This window comes from Lingula anatina, chromosome 1 (assembly GCF_051362555.1).
Source record: "Lingula anatina isolate TDL-2025a chromosome 1, LinAna3.0, whole genome shotgun sequence".
In the NCBI taxonomy this organism is placed as follows: domain Eukaryota; kingdom Metazoa; phylum Brachiopoda; class Lingulata; order Lingulida; family Lingulidae; genus Lingula; species Lingula anatina.
The window spans coordinates 54,792,775-54,816,948 of record NC_141767.1 but is presented as its reverse complement, the minus strand read 5'-3'; the positions used below and the strand labels follow the sequence as shown (position 1 = coordinate 54,816,948).

At 33.8% G+C, this 24,174-nt stretch overlaps 2 protein-coding genes across 7 annotated transcripts in view; both read left to right on the top strand.

The window, feature by feature from the left end:
- The window catches only part of LOC106161497 (uncharacterized), a 42,765-nt gene extending 25,093 nt beyond the window's left edge, over positions 1–17,672 (top strand). For 4 of the 6 annotated variants that reach the window (XM_086998959.1, XM_086998960.1, XM_086998961.1 and 1 more), the window contains 15 exons: positions 39–174; positions 5,635–5,790; positions 6,853–6,936; positions 8,511–8,629; positions 10,128–10,232; positions 10,518–10,598; positions 10,981–11,065; positions 11,617–11,779; positions 11,986–12,093; positions 12,318–12,438; positions 12,771–12,905; positions 13,673–13,851; positions 15,421–15,824; positions 15,945–16,001; positions 16,233–17,672. In XM_086998959.1, coding sequence (XP_086855085.1) covers positions 39–174; positions 5,635–5,790; positions 6,853–6,936; positions 8,511–8,629; positions 10,128–10,232; positions 10,518–10,598; positions 10,981–11,065; positions 11,617–11,779; positions 11,986–12,093; positions 12,318–12,438; positions 12,771–12,905; positions 13,673–13,851; positions 15,421–15,824; positions 15,945–16,001; positions 16,233–16,381 — 2,082 coding nt within the window. In that variant the 3' untranslated portion in view covers positions 16,382–17,672. Of the gene's footprint in view, positions 1–38; positions 175–1,735; positions 5,070–5,634; positions 5,791–6,852; positions 6,937–8,510; positions 8,630–10,127; positions 10,233–10,517; positions 10,599–10,980; positions 11,066–11,616; positions 11,780–11,985; positions 12,094–12,317; positions 12,439–12,770; positions 12,906–13,672; positions 13,852–15,420; positions 15,825–15,944; positions 16,002–16,232 lie in introns of those variants that run through there. The other 2 variants (XM_086998956.1, XM_086998957.1) reach the window with 2 other exon arrangements.
- Positions 17,673–18,324: 652 nt separating this feature from the next.
- On the top strand, positions 18,325–22,759 carry LOC106161051 (uncharacterized). Its single transcript, XM_013537932.2, has 7 exons — positions 18,325–18,448; positions 19,157–19,556; positions 19,871–19,993; positions 20,927–21,085; positions 21,602–21,717; positions 22,008–22,113; positions 22,318–22,759. The coding sequence occupies exons 2-7, from the start codon at positions 19,254–19,256 to the stop codon at positions 22,510–22,512; spliced, it is 1,002 nt and encodes a 333-aa protein (XP_013393386.1). The 5' UTR covers positions 18,325–18,448; positions 19,157–19,253; the 3' UTR covers positions 22,513–22,759.
- The last annotated feature ends 1,415 nt before the right edge of the window (positions 22,760–24,174 follow it).

The following is a 24,174-nucleotide window of genomic DNA, read 5'->3' as shown; positions in this document are numbered from 1 at the left end:
TGCTACATGGCAATCACAAGTCTCATTGTCATATTTAGGTTTTTGACTTGCTGAATCCGAGTCAAAGCAAGCATCTGTCCATACGCTGGTCAAAGGAACGAGGGTTTTATGTGGAGAATCTGTTTATGGTGGAATGTGAAACAGCAGATGATCTGATGGCTGTTCTAGAAGAAGGTAAGATGCTTAAATGTTAGTTTATAATTGCAGCATTATAGAAATATTTTGAATTTATTTTCCTTTGTACCCTTGTCCGACCTTGTCCACTTCCTGCCTACCATTCATCTCACAAAACGGAGAGAGAAAACATTTCAACCGCAGTCATCTCCAGTTGATGTAAAACTAGGATATAAAGATAGCAATGTCAAATATACAATGAGATACACAATTTATAGTGTAATGATCATGTAGGAGATGTGTATCCAGGGGGTAAAAGAATGGTCTCCATGCTTACATTGCACCTTCACATGTACAAAATATGGGGAAAAATAACTGAAAACAGTAGTCCTTAGCCTGAAATATAAGGAATCAGACCTTTGAGCAGCTCACAGATCTCAATTAAACACTGGATTGATTAATCCACTGAGGTACTTATCAGGGACTTTGTAACTGAAGCTCTATCTTTATGCCATTGATAAAGTCAAATGAAAAGGCTGATATGAATGGTTTCCAAGCTGTGAGAATAACAGTTGGCAAAACTAAAGTAGCAAACCACCCCACATATGGAAGGATTTTTAAAGATAGTTGTGAATGCTTTAAGAGACTTACACCTGTTGCCAAAGATTTTTGCAATTGGATATTTGAATAATAGGTATTTGATTGGTGGACTACATGAGAAAAAGCATGAAGTCAGAACTGAGGTGGTTAACCCTATGACATATGCAGAGCATTTGGATCACCACAAAGTCAACCCCATGCTGGCAGAGAGGCAATGTTACATTGGAAAGATATGGAAAAGGTTTTCTGTCCTTGTTGATTGCCATACAGCACTTCAAGCCCTTGTGATTTTTTTGGTCATTATAGACCACCAGTTCCACATGTAGGAGCAGATTCTAACTTGAATCAAGAGGTTGGTTTGAAATTGACATTCAATTAGGATATTTTTCCTGGCTATACATGTTAATAAGGTTTGCTGAATAGTACCAAAAGTAGAAGTCTGTGGGATAAAAAAGTGTTGGGCTACCTATAGAGATATACTGGAAATTTATGCATATTTGTGACTGAAATGACACCTTTTTTAAATGTAACAAAAACTGGGCGACAGGAATAAGGATAGGATAGAATCATGGGTGATGAGTGAACCTTTACACAGATACTGAACTGTGAAGAAAATTTGCACTTCTTGGGACTTTTTCCAGAAAATTTTAATGTGCCCTTGGTATCACTATTAGTTCAACTGCAGAATACAAAATACATGCAGATGTTTTGCAGACAATGACATTTTATACCATAGGAATAAATAGTGGAACAACTGAGAGTCGAAAGTCACTTAAGAAGCATGTTTTAAAAAAAATTTGGAAAAGAAAAGCAAACAAATTAACAGAAAGTGTTTGACATATTAAACTGCAGATTTCTTAATCTTTAACTCAAAGGCCCAAAACTAGTTCAGCAAAATCAATGACTTCAATTTACCTTAGAAAATGAAAGAACTTCTGTCAATACCAAATTGATTTTTACACCACCTAATTTTTAGCAAATAGAGCACCAAGGTGAAATTTATGATACCTCAGTGGGGGCAAAGCCCATTAGCCATTTTCTCTGACGCGTAACAGGTTTGGGACCAGTGGAGCCTGAAAAATGGATGTTATGTCATAGGAAAATTAGTGGTGACATGAAACAAAGAAACATTTTCAGGGGAAAAAACGCGAGGATGTGATCTATTGATCTGACAAACAATTTCAGTGACTGAAAGGATGGATTACAATGTCTGATTAAAACTGGTTTCTAAGATGGGTATTTTAACAGTAAAGGAGGACATTGTACTGTGAGGCTTTTATATTTTGATGCAGATTTTTGAGGGGCTCAAAAGTCTCTTGATACACTCGCATGAAACGAATGGATATGGTAATGGACAGAAAGGCATGGATCAGATGTTGGAAGTAATAATTCAAACAGCAATGGGAATTTTTTATGGAAGTAGGGACAAAAGTAAGAAGTAGATACATGTATTCAGTATTTCTCAGCATTCTGAAGTTCTGTAATATTGAATAAATGGGACAAATACAAAAAATAAGAATAGAAGAAATTAAAGATATAGATTATGTAGTAATTGTAATATCACCAGACTATTAATTGGGACTTATAGCAGTTTGATTTATATAAAATCTGAAACATATGTATTAAACATGCATTTATGTCATATATCCTACTTGCAAGCATAAATTTAATGTTGGTTTATTGGCTATTTTTTCCTATCGACAATGTTAGAATTAAACATTTTTCATCTGAACATGCCAAACTATGTTTCTGGCATATGTTTAATGTGCATTTACAAGTTTTATTGTTGTAATCCAGCAACTGGCGCTAATTAATTTTTTGTTGGCAATCCCATTTCTTTCACAATTTCCAGTTCATGTACTGTATAGAAATCAGTTGATTTCCTCTCCAGGAAGCAAAACCATTACAGAGGATTCATTTCCAAGTCTAATGTAGTTCAATCCCTATGACTTACTTAAAGCTGTGGTGATTCCATTGAAAAGCTATTCATCTGATAGCGTTTGTGTTTTGATGCTGTGTGGACTTCTTCAGATGGTTTTGCTTTTGTGATGCTTCTGTTTATTGTACAAGCAGTTGTCCAACAATTTTTTTATTGTTTATATAACCAATAGAATTTAAAGGCAAAAAAATTGCAATTTTTAGTGTTTATGATAAGCACAATACTGTACACATTGTAGCTTCATGAACAGAGATTATTCTGACAATGGTTCAGTAGATTATTATATTAATGCAGCTATGTTTGATCAATGGCTTTAGGTAATGGAGTATAGATTTTTATTTCTATATGTACATGCATCTTTTTGTTGCAACATTTTGTTTTTGTTTTGTTTGTTGGATAAAACACTGAATTAATGATTTTCACTAACCAAATATGAGTGTTAAAGGCCAAGGTACAATGGCACACGTACTGTACAAAGTTAAATCTGACAAACCATTTGTCACAATTTTTATTGAGTCATTAGTGAAATTCTTAGAATCTGGTAATGAAAATAAGGTTATACTAAATATAAGTTAGCTGTACATTTAAAAACATTTATGTAGTATGATTAACAGGAAAATGGGAGGAGAAATGAAAAAGTCTGAAGTTGGCATCAACTCTAATAAAGAGATGGAAGTGATCACCATGGCAAAAATCAATAAAGCAGTGCACTGGAACCCCTCTGTGCAGTCCCCTCAGCAGCCCAAACTCTCCCAAACTTTACTCCAAAAGCTTCAGAATGCGGGGATGCATAAGAGTAATTCAGAAAACTGCACTTCTGATAAAACAGGGACTGTGAAAAAAATGGTTCTCCAAAAGGCTAATGACCGTAATAAAAAGCACCTGGGTTCCTTGGGCACTAAATCACACAATCTAAGTAAAGATAGGCACTCAGTTACTGTTGAAGTGTTTGTACAGAATGAGGATCAATTAATAAAACAGATTAACAATGCAGGAGGCCCTAAGGAATCCATGACTACTGCTACTACTGAATCGGGGAAAAGCGAAAATATTGGCACAGATAAAGTTACAAGAGAGGGACCACGCTGGACAAGTCACAGTAATCATGGGGCTATTGATCAGCATTTATTAAAGTCAGAGAAGCACAAACAAAACAAACGCTCTACAGTGGTGGCCTCATTGTCAAACCAGGCCAGCAAGCAGGGTAATGTAGTGAATAAAAGATACATTGTTGCTCCGTCAGGCAGTCTTTCTCCTACCTCAGAGAGGCAGAAAAGAACTCTGAATCGTCTCAACAACAAACAGTCCCAAGGGCACCAGCTGGAGAAGTACGTCAGGCCGCCAGGTGTTTACATGACAGGCCCAGGAGGGCATTACGCAGTTGACACCAGGATCCACAAAAATAACAACACAGCAGGAGATCCTGTTGTCAGTAGTAGCAGTGGGGGAAAGCTGCAGAATAGTTTAGTAGGGGCAGAGGTGAGGAACAAAGGAGTAGATCAGGTTCAAAATAACCCAGCCCCCCACCCTAAACTCCACACCAGCCAGCTAGCTCAGCAGAGGCATCCAGTACAGAATGGAGATGACATGGAACATGAGGAGGAGAATGACACTGGAAAAAATACTCATTTAGTTCAACATAATAGAGACGGAGAAAACAAAGTTGCCATAAACCATAAAGTTGGCACAAACAAAGTTACCTCTCAGCTTTCCAAGGAACTAGAGGAATTGAGTGCCAGACATTATTTGGAGAAACTCAATCGACTGCCAAAAGATTTCAAAAGTAAGCAGTCTCAGAATATTTACAAGGATGAAAGTGGGTCAGATGCCAGTTTAACTAATGGAGGTGCTGTTGATGATAGTAGTGGGAGGCCAGTGAGAACCTTATATGTACTGAAAGAGTCCAGCAAAGAAACAAGTAATGCCACAGAACAATTTCACACTGGAGACGATAAAGGGCCTCGTGTACCAATATTAAAACACAGAAGGAGTGATACCCATCCTCCCCCCACCAGAACAGATAAAGCCAAGAAGGAAAACTTTAGAAATGTGAGGTTTAAGAGTGAGCAGTACAGACGACTGGAGAGACAAGATGCCTATGATGCCGGTGATGCAGACTTTAGTCCTTTGAGGAGTATACTTGAGAATACTGTAGCTAAGGATGTAACAGAGGAAAATTCAGACAAAGAAAAAGAATCTGATTTTCCAACTGACATGAAACTGCCAGAAGGGTACCCTGGTTTAGGAACCGTTGGATCAGGGAGTGTTGATAATGATGTCAATGAGGAGGTTTATGAGGAGGAGGAGGAAGTGGAGGAGGAAAGTGAGACTTATATTTTATGTTTAAGGACAGATGATGGGGATCTTATAGGACCATTCAGACTAGATGTTGATGAGTCTGAATTAGGTATAGGAGGTAAGAATAAAAATTATTCACGGGCCTTTATATCATTTTCAATCCATGTCTTATGCCCCATACACAATGCTAGAACTGTGAAAATGTTTTATCATTGTGAAAAGTTGCTGCTCATAATTCATTACTCCGTTTTGTTTAAATTGCTTGCACTTAGACTTTGTCCTTTATTTGAACATTCCTAATGTACCCCACTACTGCATGCACAAACCACATGTATTTGCTGTTGTGTTTGATATCTGCAATCAGTGTTCACATTTGATGATATTTATCACAAATATGAAACATTTTTGTTAATTAAATTTTGATAGATATTTTTTGCTTATCTAATGGACATTTTCGGAAAGTCAACTTTTGAGTTTTTATTCTTATTAGACTATTTTTAAAATGATCATTGTTAAATATAATTGAAAACAGTATATCACATGTACTTTATGTTGCCACATTTGTATGCAGATTCATGATTTATTTTTAAAAAGATTATAAACTGCCTTAGTAAGATAAAACAAATACATACTATCATTGCAAAATTAATTGTAATTAAGTCTATATTGTTGTCAATTTCTAGGTCTTCGAAACAGGCAAGTAGGTGCACACAATCTGAATGAAACCTCCAGTCGTAGCCATAGCATGCTCTCCTTAATGATTGACAGTGAAGTACCAGACGGTGATGAGAATATTTACATCACTAAGCATGGAAAGTTGACATTTGTTGATTTAGCAGGTAAACAATCAATATTTTTCCTAGATAGGCCTATATATGCCTTTAGTAGATAATGCATTATGCTATGTCTGTTGCTATGATTTTACAGGAATTTCACAAAGTTGACACAAACAACAAAATTGTCAACAGTTCCCATATATATATATATATATATATATATATATATATATATATATATATATATATATATATATATATATATATGGGAACTGTTGTTATATATATATAATACTTACTTAAATTCTGAAAATGTTGGTTTTGTTTATACGCTCAAGGGACCTGAAAGTTGTTCTTAAAATATCATATGAGCTATTTCTAGAATATATGAACAGTTGCTCTTGAAGTATTACCCTCTGCAAAATAGAACACATATTGATTTCTACTGTCTGAAACCTAGCATGTTTTAAAAGGTTTCATTTGTATAAGTTATACTATTGAATGACACCGTGATATGTCTATTTGAGAAAGATGAGGTGTAATTGTGCACACACCTGCACTATTTGCTCTGCAGGATATCCACATTTAGGTTTTTTTTTTCTAGAACACTTTGGTATTTTGTGTGCATATAGGTTTAGATATATACTTGGTTAATATTTCAAATTTTAAAAAAGAAAAATGATTCAATTGAAATTGGACACCAAACTTTTGTGTGTGTGTGCAAATTTTCTGTATTGAGTTAGATCGATATGAATAATGACTGGAATACTTGATTCCTACATCCAAGAATATGGATTACAACTTACCGTAAAAACCAGTTTAACATTTAAGCTTTTTGGGATAAAGAGAAAAAATTACATTACAATGTGTGACTGTTTTTAGATGTTTAAGTGGACATAAAAATTGTGCCTCTTAAGAAGGGATAAACAAAAATATTTAAGTTTGATATTTTTATCAACGAAAAAGTTACTGTAAAGGTCAAGAAAATTTGGGTACAGAATAAATATAGAGAAAAGAAAAAGTGCAAATGTATGTCCTATTTATTTCTTTAGAGCATAAAAAAGTGCTATATAACGTATGTAATTGTTTTAAAAGAATAAAAGCCTTTATATATATGTGTTACAGGTAGTGAAAAGGTGAAAGATTCTGGTTCCTCAGGTGAACAGTTGATAGAAAGCAACAACATCAACAAGAGTCTCCTGGTGCTAGGTGAGTAACACCTTAAAGTGAAGGGTAAACATAAACATCACACAGTGGCGCCATACAGTACAACAATGTCCTTTCCCTGTTTTTGTCCAGTAAGGTCCCCGCAAACACTGACTTCTATTTATTTTTAAAAATGTGCTTTTGACAAGTAGTTTACAGATTAAACTTAAAAGATTATCTTCCATGGGTGTGTGAATTATTATGGTTGAAAAAATGGTCAGTGATGCAGCATGGTAATGCTTAGAAAGAAACTGTTTGATTTTTGGACTTATTAAGTTGTATTTAAATGAAATTTTTGTCAGCATGTAAGTCTGTAAGATTATTTGTTACTTTAGATCAAACCTCGTGATTATTGAGACACAAATGTTGTTTTTAGCGACCACACTGGTATATAGCTTTTCATTAAAGATTGACTGAGCAGGTGGATTTAAAAGTATGGCTCATTTAGTATTAAATGAACAGTGTACTTTACATTGCTTCATGGCAGTTAGCTCAGTCAACTGTAGATTATTTCTCACTTCCAAGAACTCTGTCTTTGTTGGTATTAGTATTATATCATTTTATTTGATGAATTAGCTTCCTGGTGGTCTACTGAATTATGTAACCCCTTATTGAAGTCTGGTTAAGTCAGTCAATCATCAGTCAAGATTTGGATAATTGGAATTCAATAATTAATAAAAATGAGGTGTGCTAGGATACGCTCATTTTGTGAACAGTCTGAGTGTAGTGTGCCCTAAATAAGTATTAAGATGTCATTCCACTTAACATCCATAAAGTGACATGATTCTTGAGATTAATGACTTGCAGTCATCATGTTCTCATACCTTGGTTGTGTTTACACATGGTATTGATTTTAGGCGTAAATACTTAAAGGCAAAAATGAGTTAAGTGAGTCTTTGTTATCATTAATAGACTCCATTAGGTTGGGCAAAGTAGAAAGTGTTTCAAGTTCTTCCCACTTATGACATAAAAACTGCACAGAAAAAATTGAAATAATATATATAATTCATAATTTTTCCAAAGATTGTCTGAAAAAAAATTATTCCTTTTATTAAATACAAGTTTTCTTTTTGTACCTCATACAAAAAGAAATTATTTACATACCTTCTGGCTCATTGCTACTTTTCATGAGACTCAATTCTCCCAATTGTGTAATTTATGCTACCCAAATATTTTTAGTGTCCCAGTAGAATCAGTAAGAGAGAAAGTTGCATGTTGGAACCCATTGCTTTGTTATTTGATCATTACATTTTTTTTCTTTTCGTATGTTTGTACTTTGTTTGCCTCCTGCATTCTGATGATTGTTATTATGGTCCATCTGTTCTGTATGCAGTCAACAGATGATATCTCAATTTAAATATGTAGATATTTTTTTCTTTGCAAATCTATACATTAAATATAAATATATAACACTGCCAGACAATTTGTTATCTCAGTTTGATAACCCATTGTTTCTTCTTCACACTGCAAGTTGGAATAATGATCCAGATATTTAGAGTTTACTTGTTAATATGCCAGATGCAGAGAACAGTATTTCACCAAGGTTTTGATGGATGGTTTTTGTCTCTTTTTTGTAGGCAACTGTATATCTGCTTTGGGCGATGCTAAAAAGAGACAGGGACATATTCCCTACAGGGACAGCAAGCTGACAAAGCTACTGGCAGACAGTTTAGGGGGAAATGGTGTAGCTTTAATGGTAAGATTATATAATTGATCTTTCATTTTTCATTGTAAACATAAATGTCCGTTGTTCAAACATGATTTAAATAAAAAGTTTACTTATTCCAAATCATTTCATTAGATATTAGAAAAATTATGCTAATCAAATGACGTGTTTTCATCAATGAATATCAAATTCATGATTATGGCCCAAACACATGAAATTGCTTTTTGTGACTTGGACCTATGGATTTATGATAGTGATTGCCAAATTAATGACTTAAACTGCGATTTCATGGTCTGATTAAAAGGATGCTTACTGCGAGCACTACATTATAAACTGCAAGTCTCTCACCTGTCCTTTCAGGTCCATGTGTGTCTAATATTATAGAGTTCACACTTCTTCAGTATTAATTCACTGTCATTAATTTGTAAACAGCAAGAGACCTAGATAAAAGCTGGCCTAATGCATTGTTTGTAGTTTATAGTACTTGGGTTGGCAAAATTTTTACAGTCGGACCACAAAGTTGCAGTCAGTCATTAATTAGACAGTTGCAATCACAAATCTGCAGCTCCAAGTTACAAATGGCAATTACCACTCATGAGGCCTGAATTATTAGCTAAAAATCTTTAGCCATTTTATCTTTTGTTTGTAGCTATTGATCATGTTTTTTGCAAATACATGTAGCAGTCACATTATGTTTTAAGTTCAAAGAAATATGTTAAGTTGTAATCGGTTTCACAAAAAGTCATAAATATTCATAAAAGTGCTTGCAAATTATGATATGGCTAAGTATTGAAAGTTGGTGCTCTTTATCTGGATTGAATAGAAATTCTACTGTAGTAATTTGAATTCAGGAATTAGAAAATAGCCCAGGGCATAAACTGATATTTATAATTGATTAATTTGATTAATCCCCAAAACTATTAAGTGTATAATTGACTGTTTGTATATTATTTGAACAATTTACCATTACATTGATCCAAAAATTTGTAATAGGGCACAGAATATTTTTTCTTTTTTGTGAAAGAGCACATAGAAGAACTTTAAAAAGGACTGAAAGGAAGTTTTTATTTGAAATTTGCACAGTTTCAAAGGTTACCAGATGTGAAGGTTGATTTTCAACTACTGTTATATGGAAGTAGATTATGCCTGTCAGTAAAATCTCCTAAAGAAATCATAAAAAATGAGTGAATAACCTTCAACTCTTTGGTGATTACTTGCATGAATTATGTATACAGTACTAAGAAAGGTTATGAGAATTTAAGTTAAACATAAATGGTTCTTTTAACCTCAGTTAAGCATAAACTGGTGTTCCTGAAGTTTGATACAACCAACTTTTCCTGTATGCTCAAATGTTTTACAATTTACGCCACCTCACCAAAAGTTGTTCAGTAAATGAAAAAGGAAAAATGTAATACTATCCAAAATTCTTAACTTTCAGTCTTTCAATTATATGTCTTTTTTTAAAAACTTTAATCATTACTGTATTGTTGAATAGTTGGATGTGTATTGTTAACTTTTTTTTTTTCAGATCGCCTGTATTTCCCCTTCAGCTTCAAATGTTGGGGAAACTATGAATACTTTGAGGTATGCTAACAGAGCCAAGAAGATTAGGAACAAGCCCGTTGTACAAATTGTAAGTCTGACATCATAGCCAAACTCACCAGACTGTAACCATGACATGGTCTGTTTGCTAACTTTGACCCAAGAGCCTGAAATTAATATTGAAATTTCAGCTGTCGGTATCTCAAGTTTTTCAACTACCTCTTTTTATGGAAATAAAGTCTGTAACAAAGAATAGTCACTTGGACCTCTCATGCAAAGGCCTTTTCACGTGAAAGGTTATATCAACATAACCTAGAAGTAATATTTAAAAATCTTTTTTGTGGTCTTTTCTAAGCCGATACTTATTCTTATTCAGGATCCTAGGGAGAGCTTGCTTATTAGTTTAAAGAAGGAGCTGAAAGTTCTCAGGCAGGAAAACCATTATCTCAGACAGCAGGTGAGACTAGGGCAAAGTTGTTGGTTTATTAAAAATGTCTTTTTTTTTTGCCTGATATTTATTCTTTGTGGGTTGCTAAGTTGAAGCTATCCACATAACAAATAAGAGAACAGAACAGGAAAAAAATTATGGGCACACTGTATTTCTTTCATTGTGGCATAGTGTTTACATTGTAGGTATGGAAAAATTAAAATTATACCCAATCTTCTGTGCTTATTCAACTCTTTGGCTAAAATTGTATGTACTGTTAATAAAGCAGCTTAATTGATGCACAGTACAACTCACAAAAGTTACATATTGTCTGTTCCAAAATAGGAGCATTGAACAATTTTAAACGATCTTGAATGTACATTAGCAATTACTTACGGTTTTATGTTTCTAGCTAAATTTTCCCGACAAACCAAAGGGCAAATTAGCAAAAGGAAATGATGAAGGTTTCAAGGAGTTGCTGAGACAAGCAACTAAAAGTAAGAACTACTTTTCTTGTAATGCTATAATAGTATTCAGTCCAATTTTTTTCACACCCAAGAATGTAGTTTTAATGGTATAAAGAGAAACTTTGTATTTTGCCCATGCATTCATTAGTTCAATAAAAAGATTTGAGGACATTTTTTACCTCATTAAGATGTTGTAAAATATGCTTTGACAGTTGCATCACAGATTTTTTAAAACCTCAAGCACATATATTTTTATTAGTGTTGACTGGATGTGCTAAAAAGCATTTTGGAAAAGTTCAGCTTGTCATGTGATGTAATGTGTCAGTATCTGTATAATAGGTCATTGAAGTTTTATTCTGTTGTCATGTAATCTGTTGTTACCCAAACTGTAAAACATTTGGTAGATTTTCTCATTCTTGTAAATTACTTGTTTTATATTAAAAACATTTCACCTGCAGGGTAGTGATTTTTCCAGGTGTTTTTGGATAATTTTGTTTTGAGACAAGAAATTATTTAATCAAGAATTGGTCTCTTAAGCACATACTCAAATTTTTTTTAAATATTTGGTTTCAAACTTCCAGTGAAACTTGAAAAAGACCGCGAAGAGGCAGCAGTAAACCCTACAGGTGCCAGTGGTGCAGTGCCCAAACAGGACTCCATACTCAGTGACACCAGTGCTGCACTGAATGACAATGGACTTTATGAGATGTTGCAAGAGTACATGATAGAAAATGAAACACTCAGGTATGTTAAATGATAATTATTGCATTATTTTATAAGCCTTATGATCATTTTATGAAGGCTAGGTAAATAATAAAAATTTGTTTGAATGGTGTGAGCACCTACAATGAAATTACATTTCTCTTCAAAGCTAGACAATTTGCATTGTTGCACTTTTCCATGTAAATTTGAATTTTCCTTCAAATCATAAAGTGTTAATTTTTTATCAGGTCACAGAACTCTGGTCTCCACTCAGGCAAAGATAAAATTGAGAGAGAACATGAAATGCTCTCAAGAGAAAATGAAAAACTACTAAGGAAGCTGGAGCAGCTTGACAGGTAGGCATTTGGTGTCTTTCACCTCAAACAGAACGTTTATGGTATTTTGGTTAAAATAAAAATATAATAACTCATTTTTCTGTGGTCCCAATAATTTTTTATTGCATGCTGCTTTTCACTTTACCGAATTTTATAGTGTCTAAGTTACATGTTAACCATTTTACAACATGTATTCAATGCTGTATTCCATGTGTTTGATATTTGTGTCTGTTTGTTTCTCTCAGAATAATGACAAGATCCCCGTCCCTGTACAGTGCCAGGTCATCTGGATATTCACAGAGATCAACCTATGACTGGATTCCTTCCTATGACAGCACTCCTCTGCAAACACCACCATACTATCAGGTAAGAAAAAAAATTTTATTGCAGTGTAATTTGATCGACACTTATATATTGTATTTTTGCAGCTTGTATTATTTATAACTGCATTATATTTTGAGGCGAATCTTGCAAGATGAGTTTTTCTTATTAATTATCTAGTGTATTTTAATTATTTAACTTATCTAAATCTTTTGGTGGAGTATAAAAAAACTTTGTTATTTCCTACTATAGTGCACTATGCTTTTTTATTTACTTTATCATTACCATTTTCTATGTTTGTATTTGATTCTGCTTTATTCTTCAGTTTTTTATGCTCCTGCTTATTTTTATTTCTTTCCCTCTTTCTTTTTACTCAGTCTCGGCAGCAATACTGGTATGATTCCCCCAGCTCTCAGAGCAGTGCCCGGAGCCGTGACCCCAGGGATGCCTGGTACACACCACCCCCAGCACAGGGGGACAGGTACCAGTTACATGGGAGGTCGAGATCATCAGTAAGTTGGGATTGAAGATTTTGATTATGTATTCATATGTAGGAATATGCTTTCTTTATTCCTAATATTGATATTAATTAGTAGTCAAATAAAAGGGGGGGGGGGAAGAAGTATAGTACATGGTAGCAATTGTGGACAAGCAGATACAAAATTATATGTTCAAAGACTTTGAACCAATTAGTTGTATGTCTGCATGAAGATGGTGCTCATTTTTGAGAAGTATTTATACAGTATGTGATTTTAGTCAACTTTGTGTTTTTTACCATTGTAGCCAATTATACCAGTAAGTTAAAGCATACAATTTTATGCTGTAAAGAGAACTCACAGTGTTGGCACATAAAACAAGTACAACTCGTACTTTTTAAAAGATATAATTAAGACTTGGTATTTTTATTTGAAATGAAATTTCCATGTGCTTTAATTTTGACATTGATTTTTAAAAGTATTTGGTGTGAATTGGAAGTGCATTACTCCCTTATTCCTTTTTTCATGGTTTGATTCTTTTTGAAATAAAGTACTTCTAAAAAGCTTTTATCAGCTGATGATAAAAAAGTTAAACAATGCACTTTAATCACATTTGTCCTTCATTAATAAAATTAAACTTTAAAAAAGTGCTGAACCATAGATTTAAAGAGCAAACCATTTATGATCTAAATTGAGTTGGATAACTGGTCTAAGCCAATTTGATTGATTTAAGGTTATGCATTAAGTAATCTGTATCAAGAACATATCTAGTTATATCTGATCCAAACGGTATCATATTTCAGCCAAACGACCTGCCCCCTTTACCATACAATAACCACCACGGAGGTAATCCATATGATGTGCCACCTGGTGGTCCCAATGGATACCAGTATTCTCCACCACAGCGACAACACCCCAATCCACTGCCACCTCCTCACCCAGGAAACAGGCCACCACATAGGCTACCACCTGCTCCAAAGGCGTAAGTTTTTTTTTTTTTTTTTTTTTTTTTTTTTTGGGGGGGGATGTCAATCAGATGTTTTGGACATGGTTTTATGAGAATAATATTAGTTTGAGTAGATAAAGATAAGATTTAAGGATACTGTAAGCACAGGAAAAACCTTATTTTTCATATCTGTATGATAAACCCTTACAGTACTCTAAATGTATTGTCATTGTACCACCAGCGTTAGCGCTGGCGGTACACATGGTTTCGGTCTCGTCCGGATCGTTCCGCCGGCTCCGCCGGACGGCTACCGTTACCGCTTCTCCTCCTAGACGGTAAGGGCCCCCGTACCCATCTCTTGGATTTAGGTCACCTATAATCTCAGCTCGTTCCACGTAAAATTTGGGCTTTGCCGGTATTAGGGTCTGGGTGTGGCACTCATTGCTATGCACCCTTGTCCAAAAATGGCAAAATTAAATGCTAATTATCTACCCTACGGAAGGGGTTATGGGAAAAATTTCTACAGACGGCTTTCCAAAAGTCATATGTGTAGATTTCAAATATGCCCTTGGATTTGACCTTTGACCTTTACTTCAAGGTCAAACGGGCCAAAATTTTCAAAAAAATAATATTTTTTATGAAAAAAAATATTTTTGCCCTGTTATTCAGACACCACACAGACTTAACCAATAATATTGTTGGAAAGTGTTACCCTTCAGGTCATCTTTCATCTCTGTGAATTTGGGGTCAATTGGTGCATTTTCACTGGAGTAACGGCCATAAGATGCCGAAACTGAAAACTGTCTCTAATTCGGGAACCGTTAATGCTAGAGACCCATTCTTTTTTGCATTTTGTAGAGCATGTAAAGCCCAACACTGGAGGTGGTCTTCGTTTTTTTGTATTCCAAATGGTTTTCGAGTTACGCTATCAAAAAGTACATATTGGTGGTGAAAGCAAAATGTGCAGTACGGTATAGTCAGGTGGCTCAGTCCAAATTTTTTCCAGAATTGTGCAATAGATGATAAAAGCATGAAACTTTCCCCGATGAATAACCATTGGGTGTTCATCTATTTTGGGTCAGGGGGTTGACAAACACCCAATGGTCATTCATCGTGGAAAATTTCATACTGTTATCATCTTTTGCACAATTCTGGATAAAATTTGGACTGAGCCGCCTGACTACTTTTCACCATGAACTAAACTTTGCATATTTTGCTTCCCTTTCATATCCAAAACTGGCAGAGATAGGTCCATAGTTACTATTGGACTTGAATAGGAAGTCATATACTGGCAATCTTACTGTGAAATTGACCTTTCACCTACCTTTTGATGAACTTTTGATATATTTTTTTGCATATTTTGAAAATTTTTGTTGATTGCATTTTTACAGCTTGTCAAGCAAAAGACTGGTGGCTGTGTCCCTTATTTTGTGTATGTGGGGGTCTATACGAATGCGCTTGCTCCAGCTGGTGGTACAATATTCAGAGGCGGTATCGCCTCTCTGATCCTCTAGTTTAAAGGGCTGTTCACTTAGCCACCTTTCCTCATTTTATACAGATACATTTTAACCTATATTTAACCCTTTTATTGCTGCTTTTTTCCAGTCGGACAAAACCACCTACTTCATACTCGGACAAGTTCCAGCAGCAGTTGGAGCAAAAACAAAACCAGGAACCTGCTAATGTCCAGAATCCACATCAGGGTGGCAGTCCAAATAACTATGGCTATCATGGTCAAAGAGGGGCTGATAAAATCCCTAGGCAGCAGTATCAAGATTACCAAAGAAACAACTATGATTCCTTTGGCTATTGGAATTCTGGCCCCCCACTAGGGACTGTTCCAGGACCCTCTCAAGGTCCTCCCCCTGTTATGAGTCATAGTGGAACATCTGTTCCTCCACAATCTGTTCCTCCACAATCTCTTCCACCAAGGGGATCACAGAGTGAAGTGCAAGGGGCTCCAGATCTGAGAAATGATGGGAGAAAAGTTGGGAAAAAGATAAGCAAAGGTATTTATTAAATAATTGTTTACTAGGTAAAGTAATGGATAGCTTGAAGATTAACTCCTTTTTTTGTTCTCTTTGCTTTTTGCTCTTTGAAATTGATTATTTTTGTTTCTGTTTCACAAGCAGACACCAACAAGACTTCAACATCACCCTCAGGACATAAGGCATCCCCAGAGCGAGGTATGTTTTTTGTAATGTTCAATACCTGCAGAGGACAAACTTTTGTTGCAGTTGATCTTATATATTTATTGAAAATGTATTAACATACCCAGTAAGTTTTTTTTTCTTTTTCTTGCAAGTGAACAAAATAGCTTCAGAAGCCTCACCTTTGATGCGCTTTGCTCCTATCAGATTGATGTTATATGATGCACTGAAACTGATTGTTCAGAAATGTTTTTGATATTTTTTTAGATCTACCTCAAGACCAGCTGAACCAGAAATTAGAACAAGAACTTGCACAGTTAGAAGGACAGATTTTGGACTATCAGCATCTGACACAAGAGGCACAAAGAGGACCACCTAAAGTGAAAAAGAAACCAAAGGTCGCAGCACCTAGGTAACACATGGTCCAGAGGTTTCCGTGGAGTAACCACCTTCATTAGTGGTAGCTACAAGACAGCCCAAAAAGAAGATGTACTCCCAGATGATAGGTTCACCTGTGTGTCTGTGATATTATGATTGTTAGCAAATCTCTAATTTAATCTGTACACCGTTGGAACCCCAGAGTAAAACTGTTATTTCTGTAGGGATAATATCATCTTCTCAATACATGTTATCATAAAAAATGGTAGCTTTTATTTCTGGTTTGCAATTGCCAGCTTGAAAAAACAACAGCAATAGATTTGAGGTCATTCACTTCTAAATTGTTTAAAAAGCACTCTGTTATTTTATTGTCCTCATCTTTTTTTGCCATCCAAGACATTGTAAAAAGAAAGTTTTGCTCAAACTTGATCTCAGTGTAGCTATGAAATCGAGAACCTTGCCAAAGGTATACCTGTTTTATTAATTTTGTGTGAGAAGAACACAATGTCAATGCTTGCATGTACAATTGTATGAAACAGGGTTATCTTATTGCGTGTTGCAAAGAAAAAGGAAACATTAAAGTAAGAATTTACAAAGATATCTTGCATCTCTTGCAGGTTTAAAGTGATTTTATGCTCAATTAAGATAGCACATCACGTTTGAAACTGACTCAAACTGTGTCTCCTGCATAATACTTTCATCTAGCTAAAGTAGTATCACTAGTCATGTTATGTACAAAGTGTAAACTGTGTAGATACCTGTACTTGAGCAAATATTTTAATTGCATTATGTTTTTGAAAATGGAAAACAAGATCACAGTAAAAACTTCAAGTTTTTGATATTTCAACATTATGGTTATCTCAAAATTATATTGACCAGTGAAGGATGAAATGTGAAAGGTTTTTTAAAGCTTACAATCAGTTCCTTAATGCTTTTGTTAGGAGGAAACTTCTTCCACAAATACTTCCTTATTGTATTGAACTGTCAAACTTTCTATTGTAGATGGTGCATCACTCAGATGAAGAAACTGAAATTCTGCCTCACTAGTGTATTGATTGTTGAAGGTTGTGAACACATCCTTGAAACAGATGTTAGGGCCCTCCTTTTTTTATATCATAGACCCCCTAGTCATTGTCTTTTTGTATCAAAACCTCTTAAAGAGAAAGGACCATTTCTTTCATTATGATTGATGTACATGTAGTATTACTCACTGTAAAATGAGCTTTAATTAGAAAAATTAATCATTTGCATGTGTATATTAAACCACATTCACCTGTTGTGTACAAAGATATGTGTTATTGTTAAATTAATAAAAAATATATTTCCCAGTTTACAATTTTTGTTGTGTTAATCATAAACTAGGACCCACTAAACTAACATGATGGGCCCTAGTTATAAACTACATCTATTTTAATCCTTTTTCGCTGCAACTATTTTGATAAATAATGAATAGTTTAATTGAAAGTTTAAAATAGCAAAATTTTACTGGACTGGCATAACAAATGACATGAAAGGTATGCATACAGTGGTGTGATTCAGATTCTTTATTGACAAACACCTTCACATAAAGGTATAATCAATTACAATACGATACTAGTGGCTAGAACATAGAACAGACAAATAAATAGATAAATAAATATATATATATATATATATACATATAGATTAGCAATTGTTGAAATCAGTGACTGTACACATGTATACGAATGTCGCATTCCATAATCAATTTACCAGGTTTGATCTACACGCCCAGTCTCTGCTGACAGCAAACAGTGTGTAAAACAGATTTTGTTCTTTCAGTAAAGCTTATAGAGCATTTTGAATAAAAAGGGTGACATTAACCATGCACGGTAGGGGAATTTTTTTTTCGTGGAAATAACATTGATTACATTAGAAAACGGACCCTGCCCCAAATGACCGTCAACCTGAAAAAGTAATGAAGTGCATGAATGTGTTAGGTGCGACAAAATATTTTTAAACTAATCACATTGCCTTGTGACCTTTGCTGCGGGATATGAGGTTGTTTACACGACCTCGACTTGCCAGCATAGTTACCTGGTCGCTGGCTGTTTTTATTTCTCCCAATAGGTTTAATGTGCAGCTAGGTAAGTGTCATTTAGTCTTTTTGTTTATGCCAAACGATGTGATAGCATTGCTATGCTACATTTAATGGTAAATTCTCCCGAACATTAGAGAAGAAGTCGACTTCATATATTTTTTGACTTCACGTTTGACACTGACGCTGTGACAGGGTCAGGGAGTTTGCAAACTAGCCCAGTCACTTGTTGTAAAAATATTTGTATCATGACCACGCAATATGTCACCAAGTTTCTGTCAGTCTTTGTGGTGGATTTGTCAATTAAATGCATGCCTCCTCTATTTATTCGGACGTCTTTGTTCTAGTTAAATAGGAATTAAATAAAAATGGTGTACTAAGTATCTATACATGTACCAAGTCCAAATATTTGAAATAATCACAATCAGTATTTAAGCACCTTTAATTACATTTTATATTCACTGTAATGCTATTATGAATGTAAAAAAATACAGTATATAAAAACTATAAAGAAAAAGTGTTCGTTTTACTGAGCACACTGTACATATATCATTTCTTTGTTAGCTTGCTGTGTTTAGAAAACCATGATATTGTCAAAATAATACACACACACACACACACACACACACACACACACAAAAAAAAAAAAAAAAAAAAAAAGAAAAAATCAGTATGATGCTATTTACACAATCTTCGCCTGTAGGAATAAAAATGAACAATTCATATCTTTCTTTTATTAGTTTATATTTCATTTCAGCTTTACAATTACCTATCAATGGAACAAACTACATAGACCAGGATAAATCAGTACATGTGTTTGCTGGGAAAGATTACAGTAGCTGTAGAAAAACATCATGTCTAACACAAAGAAAATGAGACCACTTGGGTCTGTAAACTATAACAATGCCTTGGCAGAATCTATTCCAAAATTCCCATCTATCAGAGGTGGCTACTTGCTGCATGGGAGTGCAATGAATGTTCCCCCTCCTCGTAGCAGTCCAGATAAGGAAGAGAAACCAGTGGTAGAGAAAACGCCATCACCCAGGAAAAAAATTAATGCCAGTCCTAGGTCAAATTCTGGAGGAGGCAAAAGTGATGATGGGAAGGACAAAAAGCTTCAAGAAAATAAAGCATCCAAAGAACTCAAGGAGGCTTTGGTAATAATCTGTATGGATTTTTTAAATTAAATAAACTAAGCCAATGAGATACAACATGATGTGGGGAGTGAGATTTATGTAATAATTACTATTCCCAACTCTTTAAGGCAGTATCTATGTTATGACAAAGCAAATCACTGCACTATAAAAATCTGAAGTTTTCACAAATGCAAATTGCTCACAGGTGTGAGTTATCTAATAATTTCCACATCAATATTGAAACAATATTTTTAGTTGCTGTAGTAAAACAGAACAGATTTTTTTGTCCTTGGAATGCATGAATCTTTCATTTCTGATGCAACTATTACTTGCAGTCTAGAGAAAAACAATTAAAGCAGAAAATAGAGGATTTGCAGAAAATCATAGATGAACTCAGGGCACTGATTGCAGAAAAGGAAGCACTGATTAAAGAGCTTCAGGAACAATTATCAAGACAGGTATTGGTTTTTGATTATGTGAACTAAGGAACTGTGTTTTGAAAATGTAGTTTCAAGAAATGATAGTTTGCTGCTGTAACTTGTTTAAATTTAAACTGGTTTCCTAATTGAATTATAACAGTGAATTTTATGAATTTCTTTTTTAAATTGAAATTTTATATTTTAATGGCATCTACCTCCATTCAGCATCAGGTTAAGTCAATTTTGTCCTGTCAACAACTTGAATTATTTCATTCAGTTTAATTTTTTTTTCTTTTTGTTAAGCTTGCATCAAGTCATACTGCTCACATTCAATTCTTTATCAATGGGTTTAGTTTATAAAGATGTTTGTTCATTTTCTTAGTGTAAACAGTGGATGCTATCTGGTTTCTGCTTCATGTTAAATGACCCAGAAATTGCATTTCACTGTGCTTAAGGAATGCAAATACTAAAACTCGGATAGTTAGATAACCCAAATAACAACCATTGTTATTTGACTATTTTATTGTGGATTTTAAGTGTAATAAGTGAAAAAGCAACTTTTATTGATTGAGATTTTTGTTATTCATATTGGTGCACTACCAGCACAATCATCTTGAGTTGTATAAAAATGTGTGTGTGTGTGTGTGTGTGTGTGTTTTTACGTTTTTTTTACTTGTTATAATTTACAATCAGGGACTTTAGTGCAGATTAATTAGATTTATGACAATTTCATTTGAAAAAAATTGTCTCCATTGGTGAAAATTTCAGTTTATGAACAAAGAAAACAAGTGAAAATATTCTAAACAAAGTTCATTTCACTGTGTGTGTGTGTGTGTGTGTACTAACATGTTTATGTGGCATACATGCATTTGTTTGTATTTTTGAAGTATGCAACGAGGGTACTAGTTATTTTAGATTGAAGTCTTTTGTATCTTTGGAATATTCACATTTTTAGGAATTTATATATTGTAGGAAGCAGACCTCACTGACCTCTTAGAACAGGAAAAAGCTGCTCACCAAAGGACAAAAGATCACCTGAAGATCATTGAAGAGCGTTTAGAACAGGAAAAAGAAAATTGCACAAAATTAAAAGAAAAACACGATGGGGAAATAAAAGAATTGATATCCAAAGTATGTAATATGTACAAGAAAGTTGAGCTAACTAATTCTATCTTTAGAGACTGTTTTAGGGGGTTTGTTGACATAAAATTTGTACTTAATCCTGAAGATGGTTCATTCTTTTGAAGTAATGAAACGACTTTACCAATTGCATTTTTAGGCCAAGTAAAAATGTGAAAAAAGGTTCTAACCATTCATATAATTATGGCTTAAATCAGTAGTGTTTTTGAGTTTGAATCTCAGTTATTAGTGATGGTCAGTAAAAATTGTGCAGAAAACAGGTGATTGGACTGGGAAATTTTTTATTTTTCAAGAACAAATTGCATAAATTGTGCCTGTCAGTGGTTGTTGTATATAATACAATGCATTTAAAATATGTATGATAATATTACAATACTGAAATATGTCAATCACAACCAATTTCAATACTTATTTAAATAAATCAATCACTCTTATTTACCTTACTTAGTGATGGTGACTTCTAGTATTTTATCAAAATATTAGCACTTGCATTTTTCTGTTTTATAGCATGAAAATCAAATAACTGAAATCAAAGCAGAAAAAGACAAGGAAATTGAAATCAAAGATGAGAAACTGAACAAAATGAAGAGACAAATGGCAGATGTCTTAAAAGGGAATTCATGGTAATACATGGTCGTGCATATTTTCAAAGGGCTGGAATATGTTTAACTGTTTTATACTAAATAGCGAAGACAGTTGCATTTGATTCTTGATTTGAACCCGGATGTTAACCTGACTGTAATCTAAATTTAAAAAAAGGAAACTCGCCATTTGTTGTTGTGTCACTTTGGTTGGGTTAATGGATTTATTTTTTCATTAATATATATAAGCTTTTATTTAACTTTTTATCAGCCGTTTTGTCTATATCCTAAGTAACAAGTTAATACCTTGTGGTTGTTCTAATAAATTCCAGGGAGCGCCAACAGCAGCTTGATGAACTGACCAAAGAACTGAGCAGAATACAGGAGGAGTGTGACACACTGAGATTAAAGCTTAGATCATCCAAAAAGAATCCATCTGTGAGTATGAATTTTTATACTGTTGTTGTGTTTTTTAACTGATGCTCGTGGTCTTGTTTGGATGGTTTCAGTGATAATTTCAGGAATACATAAGTAGTAATATCAATTTAAGAAACTATTCAGTTGAAATATTCTGTGGTACAATGGTTTAAAAGGGTATGATTGTAAAAAGATCTCATATTTCATTTTTCTCTCTATTTTTAGGGTGCTTGTGATAACTGCTCTACATTAGAATCCAAATTAGAAAAATCAAACAAACTTATACAGGACAAAGATAAGAGTATAAAAGAAATGAAAAGTCTGTGTGCTAGATTTGAAAAACAACTTACTCAGCAGGATTATCTGATGAAGCAGTTTGCTGAAAGTAAAGGTCACAAAGTAGGAGTGTTTCCAAAGTGACTGTGATAGAATGAAAGCGCAGTTGAATAACCATTTTGAGATGTGAAACCTTGATAGTGAGTTGTTCTCTGAGATTGAATCCAGCAAAATTAAGGCCAAGAGGTCAAAATAACAAGAATATGTTTTGGTGGGTATGTTACAAAATCAAATTTAAGATGACTCCATATTAGTATAATACTATTTTTATTTTACAAATTAGAATTGAATGAAGTATGTAGTAGTTTTGAATCAGAAAGGTTGAAACATTGACAAAAATTACCTGTTTATTCTTAGTCTCATAGGCTAATTTTGTTGTATTTCAAAGCAGTTTAATCATTTTACATTTATACATAGTTGTTACTTAAGATCTCTACCATTTTGCATTTAAAGTAAAGATCTATTTAAAATTGTCAGTATTATATATTAGGATGATAGTATAGTGTTTGTAGCTTGCTGAGCCATTAGTAATTTTGTTGAAAACACTCAAATATTGTATTAGTATTTATTTGAGTTTTTTTATGTAAGAATATATTTTTACATTTACTACATTTAATCAAAATTATAATAACTAGTCTACTTAATTGTATGTGTATGTACAATCATCAGAATGCAGTTTTAATGAATATCTGGAACACACATGATATTGTATGGGCTCATGCTGGCTTGTTTTCCAAAATATTTTAGTCAAATTAAGTACATTTTGTGATATAAGATGGAATTTTATGACTAAAAGCTCAATTTTAATGTAAAAAGATTAACTTTTTCTGGTTTTGCTGTTCTGATATTAATATAAGCATTAGCCAACTTTTTTTTCTGAGTGATATGAGAAATACTCAGGGAAATTATTTCAAAATTAGTATGTGTCATCCAATTCCATATTAATTAATTATAAAAAATTGAACTTCAAAATTGTGCTTATTTATTTATATTCTTATTGTGAATATTAAAACCTGAGTAGAGACAAGCCCTGAATGTCATCAACATAAATTATTTTTTGGCTATCTCATTAGAAACAGTGTTGTTTGGTGAAAATTAACTGTAGCAGAAGCTCAGCTACTGGGTTATATAATATAGTTCTATTAGAAACAGTTTTCAAATATTTGACACATTTAATAAAACTTTCCTAATACTTTGAAATTTATTGTTGGCCTGTTTTACTTTTACGAGTAGGATCCAACATAATTATGGCACGAAAATTGATGAAAAACTTTTCCTAATGTCAAGGGTAACACTTGCAGAACATAAGTCGATTTTTTAAATTCAAAATTACCCAATAAACCGACAGGTTTAAGAACACTCTTTTTTTCTTGACTTAAAGGTACATACGCACCGAGCATCGGTGGAGCGTGGATTCCAAGTAACACATGTAAACCACTTCTACTAGCTTCTTATATGACTCAAATAAATTCGACGTGCCAAGGGATAAACTGAATAGATCACTCGATCAGCCATAAAAGACCTTTAGACTGCTCCTTTCTTTAAATTTTTGGTTGTAAATTTAACCTACTTTCGTGACCTACTTTCCTGTCCCATTGACATACAGCTTAGTATGCCAGCAGAAAAATCCGTTCAAACATCATTTTTGGGTAAAATTAAACAATGCCTTTTGGTAATTCTCTTAGTTATACTACTTGAAACTATATGCTGGCATTTGGTTGGTTTTTGTGACAAAAAATTGACTTT

Bases quoted from the DNA above. Each gene is read 5' to 3' on its own strand.
- LOC106161051 (XM_013537932.2), top strand. From the start codon at position 19,254: ATGTCTAACACAAAGAAAATGAGACCACTTGGGTCTGTAAACTATAAC. The intron at 19,994-20,926 runs GTATTGGTTTTT...TATATATTGTAG, and splicing joins AGGAACAATTATCAAGACAG to GAAGCAGACCTCACTGACCT. The intron at 21,086-21,601 runs GTATGTAATATG...TCTGTTTTATAG, and splicing joins TAAAAGAATTGATATCCAAA to CATGAAAATCAAATAACTGA.